Source organism: Lutra lutra, chromosome 8, assembly GCF_902655055.1.
Source record: "Lutra lutra chromosome 8, mLutLut1.2, whole genome shotgun sequence".
Classification (NCBI taxonomy): domain Eukaryota; kingdom Metazoa; phylum Chordata; class Mammalia; order Carnivora; family Mustelidae; genus Lutra; species Lutra lutra.
The window spans coordinates 13,276,662-13,298,749 of NC_062285.1; the positions used below are offsets into that span (position 1 = coordinate 13,276,662).

Here is a 22,088-nt window from a genome sequence, read left to right on the forward strand (position 1 = left end):
ATATTCTTAGAATCTGGAGATTTCGTTAAAACGCGGTATCTCCGCACTTAAAAACACAACCACAATCAATGCTAAGTGACCGCCAACCACGGACAACACGGCGACCAATTTTCCTGATTCTAGGACCCGCTCACCACCCGCCTGCCTTTGGTCGCCTGCACGTTAAAAGGTAGGGGAGGACTTTCATGAAAATGGTGACATGAACACAGGGGTCCCTCCATCCTGGGAACTGTGGAACAGACCAAAGATAAACACTCACTTTTCATTCTACATGTTGCCTTCTAACTTTTTACGAGGAGAATGTTTATGTTCGGTTTGATAAAAATAATAAATTCAGTGTACCAGGCTCACCTTACCCAAGAACTGTGTTACTGGATGATCCCCGAAAGGCTAGAACGTGTGTGTGTGTGTGTGCGTGTGTGTGTGTGGAAGCCAAATTCCCCCCCAAATGTAAGTCTTGTACAACAGGCACGCATCTTACTTTAAGAAGTGTTTCTGTGTTAACTCGACTCCGGAGGGCACGGGCGCGCCACACGCACATTTGGGGCCAGTCGGGCCGTGGGTCCAAACACGTGCTCCGCACCGAAGCCTGCAGGGTCGGGGCGCGAGCAGCCGGAGCTCAAACAGACTCGCTTAGAACTTCTCCAGGAAACCGTCGGGTGCGGTGAGATGGGCGCTCCGTCCAGCCGCTGCCGCCTCGCCGGCCGCCCGGAGTGAGAACGTGGCCTCGCCTTCCCGGAAATGAGCCTCAGCCCCTCCAAGGTTGCGCCAGAGGCCGGGCCCCAGTCCGCAGCCCAGAAGCCGGAGCGGGAGCCGGAGCCGGAGCCTCTGTGGAGGCCGCAGCCCGAGGCGAGGCAGAAAGCCGAGGCCCAGCCCGGGCCGGACTCCGGGAGGCCGGCGGAGGGGGAGGCGCGCCCGCGGGCACAGCCGCTCCCCGCCTCCAAGCCCCAGTCAGAGCGGCCCCTGCGGTCAAGTCAAGGACGGGGACCCAGGCTTCACTGGGCTTCGGGCCAGCGCATGCAGTCCCTTGAGGCGTCCTATTCCCAGTCGGGGTCCGCGAGGGGGCCTTCAGGCCTGCCGGTGTCAAGGTCACGCTCAAGGTCATGGTCGGAAAATCAGCGGTCGGAGAGACCCCGTTGCCACACCGACTGCCTGGAGAAGCCCCTCTCCCGCGCCTTGGGAAGGCTGGGGTGGGTGGTGGGCTCGCACCCCTGGATCTTCCTGCTGGCGCCCATTGCGCTGACGGCCATTCTGGGCACCGGCTTGATTTACTTACCCAAGGATAAAGAGGAAAACCTGGAGGAGCAGTACACCCCCATCGGGAGCCCCGCCAAGGCTGAGCGGCGCTTTGTGCAGGGACATTTCACCGCCAACGACTCTTACCACTTCTCCATCTCCAGGAAGAGCACTGAAGTCAATTTCGCTTGCATTCTGGCGGTCTCCAACACCACCTCCGTGCTGGAACAAGAAATCCTGGAAGAAATTAGTAAACTGGATGCTGTGATACAGGATCTGTATGTGACCAAGGAAAACGGAACCCAGACCCGCTACGATCAGGTGTGCGCTAAGAACGAGGATTTCTGCGTTCCCTCCAACCCGCTCCTGGCTGTCTGGCAGAGCAACAAAAACCTCGACCTGGGAAGCGTCACCTTCCCAATATTCAACCCAACAGGCCAGCCCATCTACCTGGCCGGGACCATTGGAGGAACATTTTTAGGCAAGAGGATGGGAAAGAACCAGTTACTCGTGAGGGCCAAGGCCATGCGGCTACTGTACTTCCTGAAGACTGAGGATGGCGAGGTCAACGAGCTTAGCAAGATGTGGCTGATCCATTTCCTGAACCAACTTAGCAACATCGAAAAGAGTCTGGCCTTGACGAAGATCCAGGTACCTGGTGGCTGGGCTTTAGAGGGAGGCCAGGAGAAGGTGGGAGGAATAAGGATCCTAAGAGTAGCACTCCCCAATTATTTGATGGAGTCCTTGCCTTGTAGCTGGGAGTGCTCTACTCTATTTGGTACTTAAATCAATGTCCTTAATCTCATACATCAAAGGATGCTACAAATCTTAAATCCTTAGTAATGTTGGTGGAAAACACAAATTCTACATCCTCAAGGTAGGTCTGTTCCATACAGACATTGATCATCAGGTTTCCTAGTCAAATGACTTTGAAATTCCTACTTTTAGTTAAAGTCTTTGCTGTTTGGGGGAGCTCCCTAAAACTTGTTTGGAGTTCACTGAAATTAAAAACAAAACAAAACAAAAAACCCAAACAACCCAAAAAATGCAACAACAACAAAAAACCCTTCAAGCAGAAGTTCATGGTGTTTATGAAAAAAGAACTAGCTTAGCATTTTCTGAGTAAATTCTAGCACAGTGCCAGACACATGCTAACCATCCTGTAATGTTGGGCCAGCAAGCCCTTTAATACTTGTGAATAAGCCTGGTAAAGTGAGACAGCTACTGGAAAAAGCCTTTGAATACCAGATCTTTCTGAAATATCAATGCACTTAAAATAGTAAAAGTCGACATCCTAATGAAATTTAGAAAAAGCGACACTTTTCTGTGGCTATTAATGACTTCACGGTCTTATATAGAACTCAGATTTTGTATATTCAGGAGTTTTAAACTTTGGGTTTTTGCAAGAGACTTTGGAAACCATGCCATAGATTGTGGGAAGAAGCAAATCTATGTTGTCCTCTTTATTCTAAAGTCATAGTCCACAAATTTTAACATGTCGTTTCAATGAATAAGCTGTAGTGTTTCAGTAGTTTTTGTCACTTACACACAAATATTGGAATGAAAAGTTATTTACTTGGGTATATTTTCTGTGGCAGGTGGTCTACTTTACATCACTTTCCAGACAACTGGAATTTCAAGCCACTTCTATGACAGTGATCCCTTTGTTTCACTTGGCATACCTTCTAATCATATTATTCGCAATCATATCATGCTACAGGTAAAACAGTTTTAGTAGTTGTTTAACTCTTTTAAAAAATATTTGTGTGTGGTGAAATACATATAGAAGATATAAAATATGTCATTTCAATCATTTTTCAGTGTGCAATTTAGTGGTATTAATTAGATTCACACTGTTGTACAACCATCACAACTATCTGTTTCTGAACATTTTTCATCACCTCAAACAATTTGTATAAGTCTCAGCCTGTAACCCACCATGGCCTCCCCACACCCCAATCCCTATTAACTTTTTTTTAAGATTTTATTTATTTATTTGACAGAGACAGCAAGAGCGGGAACACAAGCAGGGGGAGTAAGAGAGGGAGAAGCAGGCTTCCCCCCCAAACAAGGAGCCCCATGCAGAGCGATCCCAGGACCCTGGGATCATGACCCGAGCCAAAGGCAGATGCTTAACCGACTGAGCCACCCACATACAACCTTCCCCTGCCCCCCCAGTTAATCTTTATCTACTTTCTATTTTTACGAACTTGCCTATTCTAGAGATTTCATCTAAGTGAAATCATACAATATTTGTTCTTTTGTGACTGGTTTATTTCACTTACCATAATGTTTTCAAGGTTCAACTATGATGTAGCATGTATCAAAACTTCATTCCTTTTCCTGACTAATGTTTCATCATATATAAACAGTGCTGTTTATTCACTTATCTGTTGTTGGGCACTTGGAATGTTTCCACCTTTTGGCTTTTGTGAATAATGTTGCAGTGAACACGGGTATACAAATATTTGTCTGAGCTGCTGTTTTCAATATATTCCTAGGAGTTGAATTGGCAAGTTATGTAATTCTGTGTTTAGCTCTTCCAAGAAGTGCCAAACCACTTGCCACAGAGGTTACCCCCATTTTACACCCTACCAGCAGTGGGTAAGGGTTCTAATTTCTGCACATCCTCACCAACATTGATGACAGACATCTTAGTAGTAGCAAAGTGTTGTTTAATTTACATTTCCCTAATTATGAATGATGTTAAGTATCTTCATGTGCTTATTGGCCATTTGCCTGTCTTCTTTGGAGAGATATCTATGCAAGTCCTTTGCCCATTTTTTTTCATTGGGTTGTTTGTCTTTTTGTTGTTGAGTCCTGTTGTTAATGAGTACTTTGTGTATTCTGGATATTAAACCTTTATCAGATTTGTAGGGACATCTGGGTGGCTCAGTTGGTTGAACATCCAGCTCTTGGTTTCAGTTCAGGTCATGATCTCAGGGTGGTGAGATCAAGCCCTGAGTTGGGCTTGGTGCTGGGCTGGAGCCCACTTAAGATTTTCTCTCTCTCTCTCTCTCTGCTCCTCTTCCCTGCTCATGTTCTTGCTTGCTCGCTTTCTCTTTCTTTCTCAAGAAAAGATATATGATTTATGAATATTTCCTCCCACTCTTTCATACAGTCTCTTCACTTTCTTGATAATGTCTTTAATGCACAAAAGCTTTTAATTTTGAAGAAATCCAATTTATCTTTTACCATTTTTCTTTTGCTATTTATGCTTTTGGTGTTACATCTAGGAATCTGTTGACAAGTCCAAGGTCATGTACCTTTGCCCTGTTTCCTTCTAAGAAGTGAAAACCTCCTATGGTTTTAGCTCTTATATTTAAGTTGTTGATTGGTTTTAGTTCATTTTTGTATATGGTGTGAGTAGAGGTCTAACTTCATTTTTGCACATATGGAAACCTAGTTGTCCAAGTACCATGTGATGAAGAGATTGTTCTTTCCCAGTTGACTGCATTTGGCATCCTTGTCAAAAATCAATTGGCTGTAGATATATGGGTTTATTTCTGTGGACTCTCAATTCTATTCCATTAGCCTACATGTCTGTTGATATGTCAGAACCACATTGTTTTAGTTGCTGTAGGTTTGTTGTGAGTTTTGAAATCTGGAAATCTCAGTCCTCCAATTCTTTTCTTCTTTTTCATGATTATTTTGGATATCCAGGGATTCTTGCAATTCCATATGAATTTGAGGGTTGACTTTTCCATCTCTTAAAAAAAGAAAAAGGCCATTGGCATTTTGTAATAAAGATTATGTTGAATCTATAGGTTGCTTTAGGTGAGATTGACATCTGAACAATCTCAGTTTGGAAGAGAGGACACTCTCTTCCTCCCCATGAACTAAGGATGTCTTTCCATTAACTTAGGTCTTTATTTTCTTTTGCCAATTTTTTGTAATTTTTAGTCTTTTATTTCCTTGGTTAAATTTATTTCTAAGTATTTTATCCTTTTGGACGCTATGTAAATGCAATTGCTTTCTTCATGTCATTTTTTGGATTGTTCATTGCACATAAATGGAAACACAACTGATTTTTGTGTGTTGATCTTGTATCTTGCAGCTTTGCTCAACTTGTTTATTAACTCTATTAGTATTATTGTGGATTATATGAAATTTTCATGTATAGAATCATATAATCTGTAAAAAGGAATAGTTACATTCTTCACTTCCAATTTGAGTTCCTTTTATTGCTTTTTCTTATCTAATTGCTCTGGCTAGCACTTCTATTTCAGTGTTGAGTGTCATTGGTGAAAATGGGCATCTTTCTCGTGTTCCAGAATTTAGAGGGAAATCTTTCAGTCTTTCACTATTGAATATAATGTTAGCTATGCAGTTTTCATAAATGCACCTATCATTTTGAGGAAGTTCATTTCCATTCCTTATTTTTTGAGTATTTTTATTGTGTCGCAGCTGGCACAACAAATCGACCAGGAATGTGAGGGTAAGAGGATGAAGAAAAGAACTCGAGAAGCAGAGAGATGGGGCAGGAGGAGCACTGAGGAGGATGTCCAACAGTGCTAAGTTTATTCAAAGCATTAAGGCCATATATATAGTGATATTACAATAGGAGAAGCAATACATCTGTGTCTAGTTAAACAACCACGAGTTCCCACAATAGGAGAAGCAATACATCTGTGTCTAGTTAAACAACCACGAGTTCCCACTATAAGCAGACCTCATGACACCAAATGGCTGATGCCAGTACACTTGTTCTGTATTGATACAGCAAACCTGAAAGTAATTTATGGGCTGTACTAGGGCAGCAAGGACCAGCCATGAACTTATGACCCCAACCGAATTGTTTTCATTTGTTTAGCAAGCGTGTGGGAAGTCACATAGGCGAGCGCACAACACATAGCACAGACCCTTTCTCAGTGCTACTCAACTTTTCCAGTCCTAAACCTTTTGTTAGGTTATTCGGACTTTAAAGGAGGCACAAGTCAGGGCCTGGTTTGGTCCTCGTCTCAAGCCTTATTGCAGCCTCCCACATTATTGTAAATGGGTATTAGGTCTTGTCAAATGCCTTTTCTGCATCTGTTGAGATGATCACATAGTTTTAATCCTTTGTCTTATTAGTGTGGTATATTACATTGATTGATTTTCCCATGTTGAACCTCTCTTGCATTCCTGGGATAAATCCTACTTGGTCATGATGTATAATCCTTTTAATGTGCTATTGAATTGTGTTTACTAGAATTTTATTAAGGACATCTGCATCCATATTCATAAGAGATATTGATCTGTAGTTTTCATCTTGTAGTCTTTATCTTGCATTAGTATTAGTGTTCCTTTTTCAATCTTTTGGAAGGATTTGAGAATGATTGCTGTTAATTCTTCCTTACATCTTTAGTAAAATTCACCAGTACAATGATCTGGTCTTGGACTTTTCTTTTTTGGAAGGTTTTTGATTATTAATTCAATCTTTTTACTTGTTACATGTTTGTTGAGATTTTCTATTTCATCGTGAGTCAGTTTATGTCATTTGTTCGTGGTTCTAGGAATTTGTGCATTTCATCTAGGTTACCTAATTTGTTGGTATAAGTTGTTTATAGTATTTTTTAAAATAATCCTTCCTATTTCTCTATAAGCAGTAGTAATATCTTCACTTTCATATCTGATTTAGTTATTTGGATCTTCTTTTTTCTTTGTCACTCTAGATAAAGGTTTGTCAACTTGCTGATTTTTTTTTAAATAGCCAAATTTTACTTTCGTTGGTTCTCCTTTTTTTTTCTCTACTTAGTTTTATTTTTTCCTATTCTAATCTTTCATTTCCTTCCTTTCTTCTGTTAGCTTTGGGTTTTGTTTTGTTTCTATTTCTACGAGAGGTCTAATACCATAAAGTGACTTAAGATCTTTTTCTTTTTTAATGTAATATAAATTTATCTGTGAGCACTACATCCAGTAAGTTCTGGTATGCTGTGTATTTGTTTTCATTTATTGCTAAGTATTTTCTAATATCCCATGTGATCTGTTCTTTGGCCCATTAGTTATTAAATAGAGAGTTAATTTCCATACATTTTGAATTATCCAGCTTTCCCTCTATTTTTGATTTGGAGGGTCACTCCATTGTTAGTTGAAAAGATACTTTGTATAATTTCAATATTTTTACAATTTCAGACTTGTTTTGTAACCAAACATATGATCTATTCCAGAGAATGATTCATGTGTGCTTGAGAATAATGTATTTTCTGCTATCATTGGGTTGAGTGTTCTATGTATATCTGTAAGTCGAACTGATTTATAGTGTTATAAATATAAATATAAATAAAATATAAATAAAATATAAATAAAAATAAAATATAAATATAGTGTCTTATGTTTCATTATAGAGTATCTGCCTGGATGTTTTATCCATTATTGAAAGAAGTATATTGAATTCTCCAACTATTATTGTAGAGCTACCTATTTCTCTCTGCAAGTCTGTCAATATTTGCTTCATGTATTTTCGGTCTCTACTGGTGGTGCATGTGTTTGTAGTATTTAAATCCTCTTGATGAATTGGCCTTTTTATCAATATATAATGTCCTTCTTTGTCTCTTTTAACTATTTTTAAAATAAAGTTTGTTTTGTCTTATATCAGTATATCCACCCCTGGTGTCCTTTGGTTACTATTCATATGGAATATCTTTATTCATCCTTTAACATTCAATTTGTTTATGTCTTTGAATCTAGAGTCTCGTGTAGACACCACATAGTTGAATCATGCTATTTTATCCATTCTGTCAATCTCTACATTTTGACTGGAGAGTTTAATCCATTTACATTTAAAATAACTGCTGAGGGGCGCCTGGGTGTTTCAGTGAGTTAAAGCCTCTGCCTTTGGCTCAGGTCATGATCCCAGCATCCTGGGATGGAGCCCTGTATTGGGCTCTCTGCTCAGCAGAAGCCTGCTTCCCTTCCTCTCTCTCTGCCTGCCTCTCTGCCTGCTTGTGATCTCTCTCTGTAAATAAATAAATAAAATCTTAAAAAATAAAATGAAATAAAATATCTGCTGAGAAGGAAGGACTTCTGCTATTTTGCTATTTGTATTCTGTATATCTTAGCTTTTTTACCCCTCATTTCATCCATTTATGCCTCTTGAATGTTTAGTTTTTATTTTTCTAGTGAGCTGTTTGATTCTCTTGTCATTCCCTTTGGCAGTGACTTTGTGAGATTTTCCTTAGTGTTACCATGGAGATTTACAATTCTCAATTTAAAACAATCTACATTAAACTGGTAGAAACTTAACTTCAAATCAGATTTCCTAGAGTTCTCTGTTGTTTTTTAATGTGTTTATTTAAGACTGTAGTAGTCCATTTTCTTAGTGAATTTCCCAAACTATTATTGTAAAGACTGTAATTATTGTTTTTGTAATCACTGAAGTTTCTGTACCTTAGCTTTTGTTTAGTTAGTGTCTTGACATAGATTTCCCCGGATGCAAGGAGCTCTCCCAATTTTTGCAACATGGTTCTATGCCTAGACCCTCCTTCAACACTTAGCAAAGCTTACACTGTGCCTGGGGATCAGCCCTAGGTGAAAGCTTAGAATTGGTTCCATACTGGTAACACAGCTGTTACTGCTTTAAGACTGCTGCTGCCTTAATGCTATTGCCACCTTGAGGCTGTGGCCACTTTAATACATCTGTCACTTTATGGTCACTGCCGCTTTAAGACTTCTACTACAGAGAGGAGTCAAGATGGTGGAGAAGTAGCAGGCTGAGACTACTCCAGGTAGCGGGAGATCAGCTAGATAGCTTATCTAAAGATTGCAAACACCTACAAATCCAACGGGAGATCGAAGAGAAGAAGAACAACAACTCTAGAAACAGAAAATCAACCACTTTCTGAAAGGTAGGACTGGCGGAGAAGTGAATCCAAAGCGACGGGAAGATAGACCGCGGGGGGAGGGGCCGGCTCCAAGGAGCGGCGGAGCAACGGAGCACAAAATCGGGACTTTTAAAAGTCTGTTCCGCTGGGGACATCGCTCCAGAGGCTTAACCGGGGTGAAGCCTACGAGGGGTCAGCATGGCCTCAGTCCCGCAGGGTCACAGAAGGATCAGGGGTGTCTGAGTGTCGCAGAGCTTACCGGTATTAGAACAGGGAAGCCGGCTACAGAGACAGAGCCGAGAGTGCGCTCTAAGTGTGGGGTTACCTTGAACCGGTCGCAGACTCAGTCAGCTCGGAGCGCGGCCGGAGGCCCGGGTGACAGGAGAAATTGGGCGCTGTTCTCTGAGGGCGCACTGAGGAGTGGGGCCCCGGGCTCTCGGCTTCTCCGGGCTGGAGACTGGGAGGCCGCCATCTTCATTCCCGTCCTCTGGAACTCTACGGAAAGTGCTCAGGGAACAAAAGCTCCCGAAAGCAAACCCAGCACCCGAGCAGATTACTCAGCCCGGCCCCTGATAAGGGCGGTGCAACTCCGCCTGGGGCAAAGACGTTTGAGAATCACTACAACAGGCCCCTCCCCCAGAAAATCAACGAGAAACCCAGCCAGGACCAAGTTCACCTACCAAGGAGTGCAGTTTCAATACCAAGGAGAACGGCGGAATTCCAGAGGAGAAGAAAGCAAAGCATGGAACTCATGGCTTTCTCCCCATGATTCTTTAGCCTTGCAGTTAATTTAATTTTTTTTTAATTTTCAATTTTTTTTCTCTTCTTCTGCTAAATTTTTTTAAATTTTACCCTTTTCTTTTTTAACGTTTTTTAAATAGTTTATCTAATATATATATATATATATTTTTTCCTTTTTATATTTTTTCTTTATCAGTTTTTTTTAATTTTTTTTTCCTTTCTGAACCTCTATTTATCCCCTTTCTCCCCCCTCACGATTTGGGATCTCTTCTGATTTGGCTGGGTTTCTTCCCACCTTTAGTATTTTACTTGCTCCTTCATATACTCTTATCTGGACAAAATGACAAGGTGGAAAAATTCACCACAAAAAAAAAGAACAAGAGGCAGTACCAAAGGCTAGGGACCTAATCAATACAGACATTGGTAATATGTCAGATCTAGAGTTCAGAATGACGATTCTCAAGGTTCTAGCCGGGCTTGAAAAAGGCATGGAAGATATTAAAGCAACCCTCTCGGGAGATATAAAAACCCTTTCTGGAGAAATAAAAGAAACTAAAATCTAACCAATTTAAAATCAAAAAAGCTATTAATGAGGTGCAATCAAAAATGGAGGCTCTCACTGCTAGGATAAATGAGGCAGAAGAAAGAATTAGCAATATAGAAGACCAAATGGCAGAGAATAAAGAAGATGAGCGAAAGAGGGACAAACAGCTACTGGACCACGAGGGGAGAATTCGAGAGATAAGTGACACCATAAGACGAAACAACATTAGAATAATTGGGATTCCAGAAGAAGAAGACACAGAGAGGGGAGCAGAAGGTATATTGGAGAGAATTATTGGAGAGAATTTCCCCAATATGGCAAAGGGAAATAGCATCAAAATCCAGGAGGTTCAGAGAACCCCCCTCAAAATCAATGAGAATAGGTCCACACCCCGTCACCTAGTAGTAAAATTTACAAGTCTTAGTGACAAAGAAAAGATCCTGAAAGCAGCCCGGGAAAAGAAGTCTGTAACGTACAATGGTAAAAATATTAGATTGGCAGCAGACTTATCCACAGAGACCTGGCAGGCCAGAGAGAGCCGGCATGATATATTCAGAGTACTAAATGAGAAAAACATGCAGCCAAGAATACTATATCCAGCTAGGCTATCATTGAAAATAGACGGAGAGATTAAAAGCTTCCAGGACAAACAAAAACTGACAGAATTTGCAAATACCAAACCAGCTCTACAGGAAATATTGAAAGGGGTCTTCTAAGCAAAGAGAGACCCTAAAAGTAGTAGATCAGAAAGAAACAGAGACAATATACAATAACAGTCACCTTACAGGCAATACAATGGCACTAAATTCATATTTCTCAAGACTTACCCGGAATGTTAATGGGCTAAATGCCCCAATCAAAAGACACAGGGTATCAGAATGGATAAAAAAACAAAACCCATCTATATGTTGCCTACAAGAAACTCATCTTAAACCCAAAGACACCTCCAGGTTTAAAGTGAGGGGGTGGAAAAGAATTTACCATGCTAATGGACATCAGAAGAAAGCAGGAGTGGCAATCCTTATATCAGATCAATTAGATTTTAAGCCAAAGACTATAATAAGAGATGAGGAAGGACACTATATCATACTCAAAGGAACTGTCCAACAAGAAGATCTAACAATTTTAAAAATCTATGCCCCTAACGTGGGAGCAGCCAACTATATAAACCAATTAATAACAAAATCAAAGAAACACATCAACAATAATACAATAATAGTAGGGGACTTTAACACTCCCCTCACTGAAATGGACAGATCATCCAAGCAAAAGATCAACAAGGAAATAAAGGCCTTAAATGACACACTGGACCAGATGGACATCACACATATATTCAGAACATTTCATCCCAAAGCAACAGAATACACATTCTTCTCTAGTGCACATGGAACATTCTCCAGATAGATCACATCCTCGGTCCTAAATCAGGTCTCAACCCGTATCAAAAGATTGGGATCATTCCCTGCATATTTTCAGACCACAATTCTCTGAAGCTAGAACTCAATCACAAGAGGAAATTTGGAAAGAACCCAAATACATGGAGACTAAACAGCATCCTTCTAAAGAATGAATGGGTCAACCAGGAAATTAAAGAAGAATTGAAAAAATTCATGGAAACAAGTGATAATGAAACACAATGGTTCAGAATCTGTGGGACACAACAAAGGCAGTCCTGAGAGGAAAATATATAGCGGTACAAGCCTTTCTCAAGAAAGAAGAAAGGTCTCAGGTACACAACCTAACCCTACACCTAAAGGAGCTGGAGAAAGAACAAGAAAGAAACCCTAAACCCAGCAGGAGAAGAGAAATCATAAAGATCGGAGCAGAAATCAATGAAATAGAAACCAAAAAAAATAATAGAACAAATCAACGAATCTAGGAGCTGGTTCCTTGAAAGAATTAATAAGATTGATAAACCCCTGGCCAGACTTATCAAAAAGAAAAGAGAGAGGACCCTAATAAATAAAATCATGAATGAAAGAGGAGAGATCACAACGAACACCAAAGAAATACAGACAATTATAAGAACATACTATGAGCAACTCTACGCCAACAAATTTGACAATCTGGAAGAAATGGATGCATTCCTAGAGACATATAAACTACCACAACTGAACCAGGAAGAAATAGAAAGCCTCAACAGACCCATAAGCAGTAAGGAGATTGAAACAGTCATCAAAAATCTCCAAACAAAAGCCCAGGGCCAGACGGCTTCCCGGGGGAATTCTACCAAACATTTAAAGAAGAACTAATTCCTATTCTCCTGAAACTGTTCCAAAAAATAGAAATGGAAGGAAAACTTCCAAACTCATTCTATGAGGCCAGCATCACCTTGATCCCAAAACCAGACAAGGATCCCATCAAAAAAGAGAACTACAGACCAATATCCTTGATGAACACAGATGCAAAAATTCTCGCCAAAATACTAGCCAATAGGATTCAACAGTACATTAAAAGGATTATTCACCACGACCAAGTGGGATTTATTCCAGGGCTGCAAGGCTGGTTCAACATCCGCAAATCAATCAATGTGATACAACACATTAATAAAAGAAAGAACAAGAATCATATGATACTCTCCATAGATGCTGAAAAAGCATTTGACAAAGTACAGCATCCCTTCCTGATCAAAACTCTTCAAAGTGTAGGGATAGACGGCACATACCTCAATATTATCAAAGCCATCTATGAAAAACCCACCGCAAATATCATTCTCAATGGAGAAAAACTCAAAGCTTTTCCGCTAAGGTCAGGAACACGGCAGGGATGTCCGTTATCACCACTGCTATTCAACATAGTACTAGAAGTCCTAGCCTCAGCAATCAGACAACAAAAGGAAATTAAAGGCATCCAAATCGGCAAAGAAGAAGTCAAACTATCACTCTTCACAGATGATAATGATACTATATGTGGAAAACCTAAAAGACTCCACTGCAAAACTGCTAGAACTTGTACAGGAATTCAGTAAAGTGTCAGGATATAAAATCAATGCACAGAAATCAGTTGCATTTCTCTACACCAACAACAAGACAGAAGAAAGAGAAATTAAGGAGTCCATCCCATTTACAATTGCACCCAAAACTATAAGATACCTAGGAATAAACCTAACCAAAGAGACTAAGAATCTATACACAGAAAACTATAAGGTACTCATGAAAGAAATTGAGGAAGACACAAAGAAATGGAAAACTGTTCCATGCTCCTGGATTGGAAGAATAAATATTGTGAAAATGTCTATGCTACCTAAAGCAATCTACACATTTAATGCAATTCCTATCAAAGTACCATCCATTTTTTTCAAAGAAATGGAACAAATAATCCTAAAATTTATATGGAACCAGAAAAGACCTCGAATAGCCAAAGGAATATTGAAAAAGAAAGCCAAAGTTGGTGGCATCACAATTCCGGACTTCAAGCTCTATTACAAAGCTGTCATCATCAAGACAGCATGGTACTGGCACAAAAACAGACACATAGATCAATGGAACAGAATAGAGAGCCCAGAATTGGACCCTCAACTCTATGGTCAACTCATCTTCGACAAAGCAGGAAAGAATGTCCAATGGAAAAAAGACAGCCTCTTCAATAAATGGTGTTGGGAAAATAGGACAGCCACATGCAGAAAAATGAAATTGGATCATTTCCTTACACCACACATGAAAATAGACTCAAAATGGATGAAGGATCTCAATGTGAGAAAGGAATCCATCCAAATCCTTGAGGAGAACACAGGCAGCAACCTCTTCGACCTCAGCCGCAGCAACATCTTTCTAGGAACATCACCAAAGGCAAGGGAAGCAAGGGCAAAAATGAACTTTTGGGATTTTATCAAGATCAAAAGCTTTTGCACAGCAAAGGAAACAGTGAACAAAACCAAAAGACAACTGACAGAATGGGAGAAGATATTTGCAAACGACATATCAGATAAAGGGCTAGTGTCCAAAATCTATAAAGAACTTAGCAAATTCAACACCCAAAGAACAAATAATCCAATCAAGAAATGGGCAGAAGACATGAACAGACAGTTCTGCAAAGAAGACATCCAGATGGCCAACAGACACATGAAAAAGTGCTCCATATCACTCGGCACCAGGGAAATACAAATCAAAACCACAATGAGATATCACCTCACACCAGTCAGAATGGCTAAAATTAACAAGTCAGGAAATGACAGATGCTGGCGAGGATGCGGAGAAAGGGGAACCTTCCTACACTGTTGGTGGGAATGCAAGCTGGTGCAACCACTCTGGAAAACAGCATGGAGGTTCCTCAAAAGGTTGAAAATAGAACTACCCTATGACCCAGCAACTGCACTGCTGGGTATTTACCCTAAAGATACAAACGTAGTGATCCGAAGGGGCACGTGCACCTGAATGTTTATAGCAGCAATGTCTACAATAGCCAAACTATGGAAAGAACCTAGATGTCCATCAACAGATGAATGGATAAAGAAGATGTGGTATATATACACAATGGAATACTATGCAGCCATCAAAAGAAATGAAATCTTGCCATTTGCGACGACGTGGATGGAACTAGAGGGTATCATGCTTAGCGAAATAAGTCAATCGGAGAAAGACAACTATCATATGATCTCCCTGATATGAGGGAGAGGAGATGCAACATGTGGGTTTAAGGGGGTAGGAGAAGAGTAAATGAAACAAGATGGGATTGGGAGGGAGACAAACCATAAGTGACTCTTAATCTCACAAAACAAACTGAGGGTTGATGGGGGGAGGGGTTGGGGGGGTGGGGTTATGGACATTGGGGAGGGTATGTGCTATGGTGAGTGCTGTGTAGTATGTAAACCTGGCGATTCACAGACCTGTACCCCTGGGGATAAAAATATATGTTTATAATAAATAAAATTTAAAAAAAAAGACTTCTACTACACTAGAGAGGGAGAGAGACATGGCATGTAAAATCACTATAAAATTTTTCAACAATTTTGAAGTGCTTCCCCACCTTTTATTCAACATTTGTTTACTTGTTGTAAGCATTTGACTATTTTCCAGAGTTTACAGAATTCTGAAAATATATGCTTGTTTTTCTATATTTCTGGGGGTTGGGTGGAGTCATGAGACTTGGGAACTACCTACCCAGGTTCTGTTGACATCTAACACTAAACTCTCATTTTTTTAAACTTTTTTCCCCATTAGCAATAGTGTACAATCACATAGAAGAGTAAAAAGAAATAAAGAAATTGTGGTTAGGGACACTTGAGTGGCTCAGTCAGTTAAATATATGGCTTCAGCTCAGGTCATGATCCCAGCATCCTGTGATTGAGTCCCACATGGGCTCCCTGCCTAGCAGGGAGCCTGCTTCTCCCTCGCCCCCTGCCTGCCACTCCCCCTGCTTGTGCTCCCTCTCTCTCTCTCTAACAAATAAATAAATAAAGTCTTTAGAAAAAAGAAAAAGAAATTATGGCCAGTTTTGTTTGACTTGGTGTATTTTTTTACCTTACATATTTGCCAATTTATGACCATTTGGAGGCAGATATGCTGATAGAACTAAACAACAAGTCCTTATTTCTAAGTTTGAACTAGTACTTTTAACTATATAAAAATAATCTTTAATTTAATTGACTTAGATATCTTCATTGTTCTGATGTGGGCTTTATCTTGTTAAGCACTTAAAAATCGTTATCTAAGCCTTAGGGTTAATTTAGTCTCTTGTGATCAGAAAGCTAAAATGTGAAAAATATCGACAAATAAAAGAATTTAGGTGTAGAAAGAACACTACAGATTATATCATTCCAGTGATTCTCACAGCAGAGTCACAGAGACAACTCTTAAGTCTATGTATTCTGAGGCCTTGCCCTATTGAATCAAGTCTCTGGGGGGTCAGTTTGAAAATCTATATTTCAAAAGCTTGTCTACTTGACAATTCTTGCTTATCTTTACAAATGACAATGGACAGTAATACACAAAATAAATCCTGTACCAAAGGCAATTAGAAAATGATTTATATTTATGTGTCTTTGAAGACTTTATGTGTTTGTAACCAACACACTGAACACATAGGACTCACGAGGTATAAACATACAGCAACTTTATTTTTGTCTCCCTCTGTTCTCTTTAAGTTTTGTAGGTAGAGCAGTTCTTCCTCTGCCCCATGAAAACTCAGGCAGGCCCTGTGACTTTTGTGGTCATTCTTAGGTAAGACAAAATCCTCTAGTCTGAATTAAAATGTCCATGTCCAGGTAATAAAACAAAATCATGTAATTAAAAAAAAAAGCAAAAAAACTAGATTTGAAGCTAAGGTTCTCCCACACCCCCACGCTGCCAACACTCTTAGCCAGAGTGTGCTGCCTGGGACAGTCCTTAATGGGGAAAAAAGGGACTCACCAGTCCTCTTGTAGCACTTTTCTTCCTACTTCTCATCTTGCTAAGTTGGCTCCTGGATGGAGCATGCCCAAGGAGAAGAGGAAAAGGAGTAGGAAAATACTTAAAGATGTTGCCATGATGGTTCAATTCATGCCTTTTCTGGTATCAAAAATAAAACCCATTCTCCTGTGAGAGTGTTTCTAAGTTTCCTAGACACCTCCCACTCCTCTCCCTCTGTTATCACAGAGAATCTCTTCTCTCTGTTCTGGTGGGGCCTCCTAGACAGTCCCTGAAACCTTGCCCACACCCTGCTTGTCTCCGATCCTTACACAGGAAGGCTACTCCTTGCATACCTGCATTTGCCTCACACAGAAGCCTTGTTCGAACACATTTTAGGGTTCAATATTTATTGTCTTACAGTGAAGTCATAAGAACAATAGTAAGACTTTTCCAATTTTATGCTCTAACCTGAACCTCATTCTACAGCACAGTAGTGGTATGTTGAGCTTCTAGACTATTTCAAACTTGTCTAACATTTTGGAAAGGTCAAAACTTACCCCAAATATTCGATCAGTTTCTGAAACAATCTGGGGAAAATCTTTCCCTTCTCAAATACACTGGAAATTATTGTTTACTCATGGGAGACATGATTACCTTTCAAGGAAGATAAGGACCTCTCACCAAACTTACAGATTGTTTTCTAAGGACAATAATTTCTAGTTTAGCCCTTGTCTGCTAAGTGAATTAAAAATTCAGAGGATGGGCCATCTTGCTGTCAGTGATGCCCAAATAGGCCTGAGCACTGGAATCATATGAGGAAAGATTTAGACATTCAGACTCTGCAGCTTCCCTACAAACTTATGGTATCAGAATCTGCAGAGCTAGATTCCAGGAAATCTAAAGTTCTAAGACTCTCCTAGGTCATTCTGATAAACTGCTTAAAACCAAATCCTTCTAGGACACTGGAATATCTGCAAACATATTCACCAAACTCCTACAGTGTTCACCTTCAAATTTTTTCCTCCGTGGTCTATTGAACATTAAAATAAAGGTCATTGAGGGGCGCCTGGGTGGCTCAGTGGGTTAAAGCCTCTGCCTTCGGCTCTGGCCATGATCTCAGGGTCCTGGGATCAAGCCCCACGTCGGGCTCTCTGCTCAGTGGGGAGCCTGCTTCCTCCTTTCTCTCTGCCTTCCTCTCTGCCTGCTTGTGATCTCTGTCTGTCAAATAAATAAATAAAATATTTGAAAAAATAATAAAAATAAAATAAAATAAAGGTCGTTGAAAGAAAGTCAACTCAGCAATTAAAATCATACCTCCCACCCTCTGGAAAATTTATACCAAAAAATCCAGAAACTTGAAAGAGGGAATGGAAATAAATGTGTCATATGTAACTTTTATCCTCCTTAATTTTTCTGATTTCAGAGTTCATCTTTGTTACCTTCTTCTTTTAAACTGCCATAAGCCAGTATTTTTTTTATTATTTTTTATTTTTTTATTATTTTTTATATTTTTTATTATATTTTATTTTTTTTATTTTTTTATTTTATAATACATATAATGTATTATTAGCTCCAGGGGTACAGGTCTATGAATCAACAGGTTTACACACTTAACAGCACTCACCATAGCACACACCCTCCCCAGTGTCCATAACCCAACTACCCTTTCCCTACCCACCTCCCCCCAGCAACCCTCAGTTTGTTTTGTGAGATTAAGAGTCTCTTATAGTTTGTCTCTTTCCCAATCCCATCTTGTTTCATTTATTCCTTTCCTACCCTCCAAGTCCCCCATGTTGCCTCTCAACTTTCTCATATCAGGGAGATCATATGATCATTGTCTTTCTCTGATTGACTTATCTCGCTCAGCATAATACCCTCTAGTTCCATCCACGTCATCACAAATGGCAAGATTTCATTTCTTTTGATGGCTGCATAGTATTCCATTGTATATTTATATACCACATCTTCTTTATCCATTCATCTGTGGATGGACATCTAGGTTCTTTCCATCATTTGGCTATTGTGCACGTTGCTGCTATAAACATTTAGGTGCCCATGCCCCTTCGGATCACTACATTTGTATCTTTAGGGTAAATATCGAGTAGTGCAATTACTGGATTGTAAGGTAGCTCTATTTTCAAGTTTTTGAGGAACCTTCACACTGTTTTCCAGAGTAGCTGCACCAGCTTGCATTCCCACCAACAGTGTAGGAGGGTTTCCCTTTCTCCACATCCTTGCCAGCATCTGTCATTTCCTGACTTGCTAATTTTAGCCATTCTGACTGGTGTGAGGTGGTATCTCATTGTGGTTTTGTTCGTATTTCCCTGATGCCGAGTGATGTGGAGCACTTTATCATGTGTCTGTTGGCCATCTGGATGTCTTCTTTGCAGAACTGTCTGTTCATGTCCTCTGCCCATTTCTTGATTGGATTATTTGTTCTTTGGGTGTTGAATTTGCTAAGCTCTTTATAGATTTTGGATACTAGCCCTTTATCTGATATGTCGTTTGCAAATATCTTCTCCCATTCTGTCAGTTGTCTTTTGGTTTTGTTGACTGTTTTCTGTGCTGTGCAAAAGCTTTTGATCTGGATGATGTCCCAATAGTTCATTTTTGCCCTTGCTTCCCTTGCCTTTGGCGATGTTTCTAGGAAGAAGTTGCTGCGGCTGAGGTCAAAGAGGTTGCTGTCTATGTTCTCCTCAAAGATTTTGATGGATTCCTGTCTCACATTGAGATTTTTCATCCATTTTGAGTCTATTTTCATGTGTGGTGTAAGGAAATGATCCAATTTCATTTTTCTGCATGTGGCTGTCCAATTTTCCCAACACCATTTGTTGAAGAGACTGTCTTTTTTCCGGTGGACATTCTTTCCTGCTTTGTCGAAGATTAGTTGACCATAGAATTGAGGGTCTATTTCTGGGCTCCCTATTCTGTTCCATTGAGCTATGTGTCTGTTTTTGTGCCAGTACCATACCGTCTTGATGATGACAGCTTTGTAATAGAGCTCGAAGTCCGGAATTGTGATGCCACCAACTTTGGCTTTCTTTTTCAACATTCCCCAATAGGGATTACATTAAATGTGTCGATTCCTTTAGACATTTTCACAATATTTGTTCTTCCAATCCATGAACATGAAACATTTTTCCATTTCTTTGTGCCTTCCTCAGTTTCTTTCATGAGTATTTTGTAGTTTTCTGAGTATAGATTCTTTGCCTCTTTGATTAGGTTTATTCCTAGGTATCTTATGGTTTGGGGTGCAGTTGTAAATGGGATCGACTCCTTAATTTCTCTTTCTTCTGTCTTGTTGCTGGTGTAGAGAAATGCAACTGATTTCTGTGCATCGATTTTATATCCTGACACTTTAATGAATTCCTGTACAAGTTCTAGCAGTTTTGGAGTGGAGTCTTTTGGGTTTTCCACATAGAGTATCATATCATTTGCAAAGAGTGATAGTTTGACTTCTTCTTTGCCGATTTGGATGCCTTTAATTTCCTTTTGTTGTCTGATTGCTGAGGCTAGGACTTCTAGTACTATGTTGAATAGCAGTGGTGATAGTGGACAGCCCTGCCATGTTCCTGATCTTAGTGGAAAAGCTCTCAGTTTTTCCTCCATTGAGAATGATATTCGCTGTGGGTTTTTCATAGATAAGCCAGTATTGTTTTTTTTTAATTTTTTTAATTTTTTTTTCAGCGTAACAGTATTCATTGTTTTTGCACCACACCCAGTGCTCCATGCAATCCGTGCCCTCTCAAATACCCACCACCTGGTACCCCCAACCTCCCACCTCCCCACCCCTTCAAAACCATCAGATTGTTTTTCAGAGTTCATAGTCTCTCATGGTTCACCTCCCCTTCCAATTTCCCTCAACTCCCTTGTCCTCTCCATCTCCCCTTGTCCTCCATGCTATTTGTTATGCTCCACAAATCAGTGAAACCGTATGATAATTGACTCTCTCTGCTTGACTTATTTCACTCAGCATAATCTCTTCCAGTCCTGTCCATGTTGCTACAAAAGTTGGGTATTCATCCTTTCTGATGGAGTCATAATACTCCATAGTGTATATGGACCACATCTTCCTTATCCATTCGTCCGTTGAAGGGCATCTTGCTTCTTTCCACAGTTTGGCAACCGTGGCCATTGCTGCTATAAACATTGGGGTACAGATGGCCCTTCTCTTCACTACATCTGTATCTTTGGGGTAAATACCCAGTAGTGCAATTGCAGGGTCATAGGGAAGCTCTATTTTTAGTTTCTTGAGGAATCTCCACACTGTTCTCCAAAGTGGCTGCACCAACTTGCATTCCCACCAACAGTGTTATAGGGTTCTCCTTTCTCCACATCCCCTCCAACACATGTTGTTTCCTGTCTTGCTAATTTTGTCCTTTCTAAGTGGTGTAAGGTGGTATCTCAATGTGGTTTTAATTTGAATCTCCCTGGTGGCTAGTGATGATGAACATTTTTTCATGTGTCTGATAGCCATTTGTATGTCTTCATTGGAGAAGTGTCTGTTCATATCTTCTGCCCATTTTTTGATATGATATTCTGCTTTGTGTGTCTTGAGTTTGAGGAGTTCTTTATAGATCCTGGATATCAACCTTTTGTCTGTACTGTCATTTGCAAATATCTTCTCCCATTCCGTGGGTTGCCTCTTTGTTTTGTTGACTCTTTCCTTTGCTGTGCAGAAGCTTTTGATTTTGATGAAGTCCCAAAGGTTCATCTACGCTTTTGTTTCCTTTGCCTTTGGAGACATATCTTGAAAGAAGTTGCTGTGGCTGATATCGAAGAGGTTACTGCCTGTTCTCCTCTAGGATTCTGATGGATTCCTGTCTCACGTTGAGTTCTTTTATCCATTTTGAGTTTATTTTTGTGTACGGTGTAAGAGAATGGTCGAGTTTCATTCTTCTACATATAGCTGTCCAGTTTTCCCAGCACCATTTATTGAAGAGACTGTCTTTTTTCCACAGTATTTTTTTATGTTTTGTCGAAGATTATTTGACCATAGAGTTGAGGCTGGTTTTTTGAAAGAATCAGTAAGATTGATAAACCATTGGCCACACTAATCCAAAAGAAAAGAGAGAAAACCCAAATTTATAAAATTATGAATGAAAAGGGAGAGATCACAACTAACACCAAGGAAGTAGAAACAATCATCAGAAGTTATTATCAACAGTTATATGGCAATAAGCTAAGCAACCTAGATGAAATGGATGCATTCCTGGAAAACTATAAACTTCCAAAATTGAACCAGGAAGAAATTGACAACCTGAATAGACCGATATCTAGTAACGAGATTGAAGCAGTGATCAAAAACCTCCCAAAAAACAAGAGCCCAGGACCTGATGGATTCCCTGGGGAATTCTACCAAACTTTCAAAGAACAAATAACACCTATTCTCCTGAAGCTGTTTCAAAAAATTGAAGCAGAAGGAAAATTTCCAGACTC

The 22,088-nt window shown here is 40.1% G+C and overlaps 1 protein-coding gene across 1 annotated transcript in view; it reads left to right on the top strand.

Moving 5' to 3' along the window:
• Window positions 1-642: 642 nt before the first annotated feature.
• LOC125107862 (patched domain-containing protein 3-like) overlaps window positions 643-22,088 on the top strand; it is a 28,837-nt gene continuing 7,391 nt past the window's right edge. Inside the window, exons 1-2 of the mRNA XM_047743330.1 lie at window positions 643-1,887; window positions 2,835-2,956. Coding sequence (XP_047599286.1) covers window positions 742-1,887; window positions 2,835-2,956 — 1,268 coding nt within the window. The 5' untranslated portion in view covers window positions 643-741. The remainder of the gene's footprint in view (window positions 1,888-2,834; window positions 2,957-22,088) is intronic.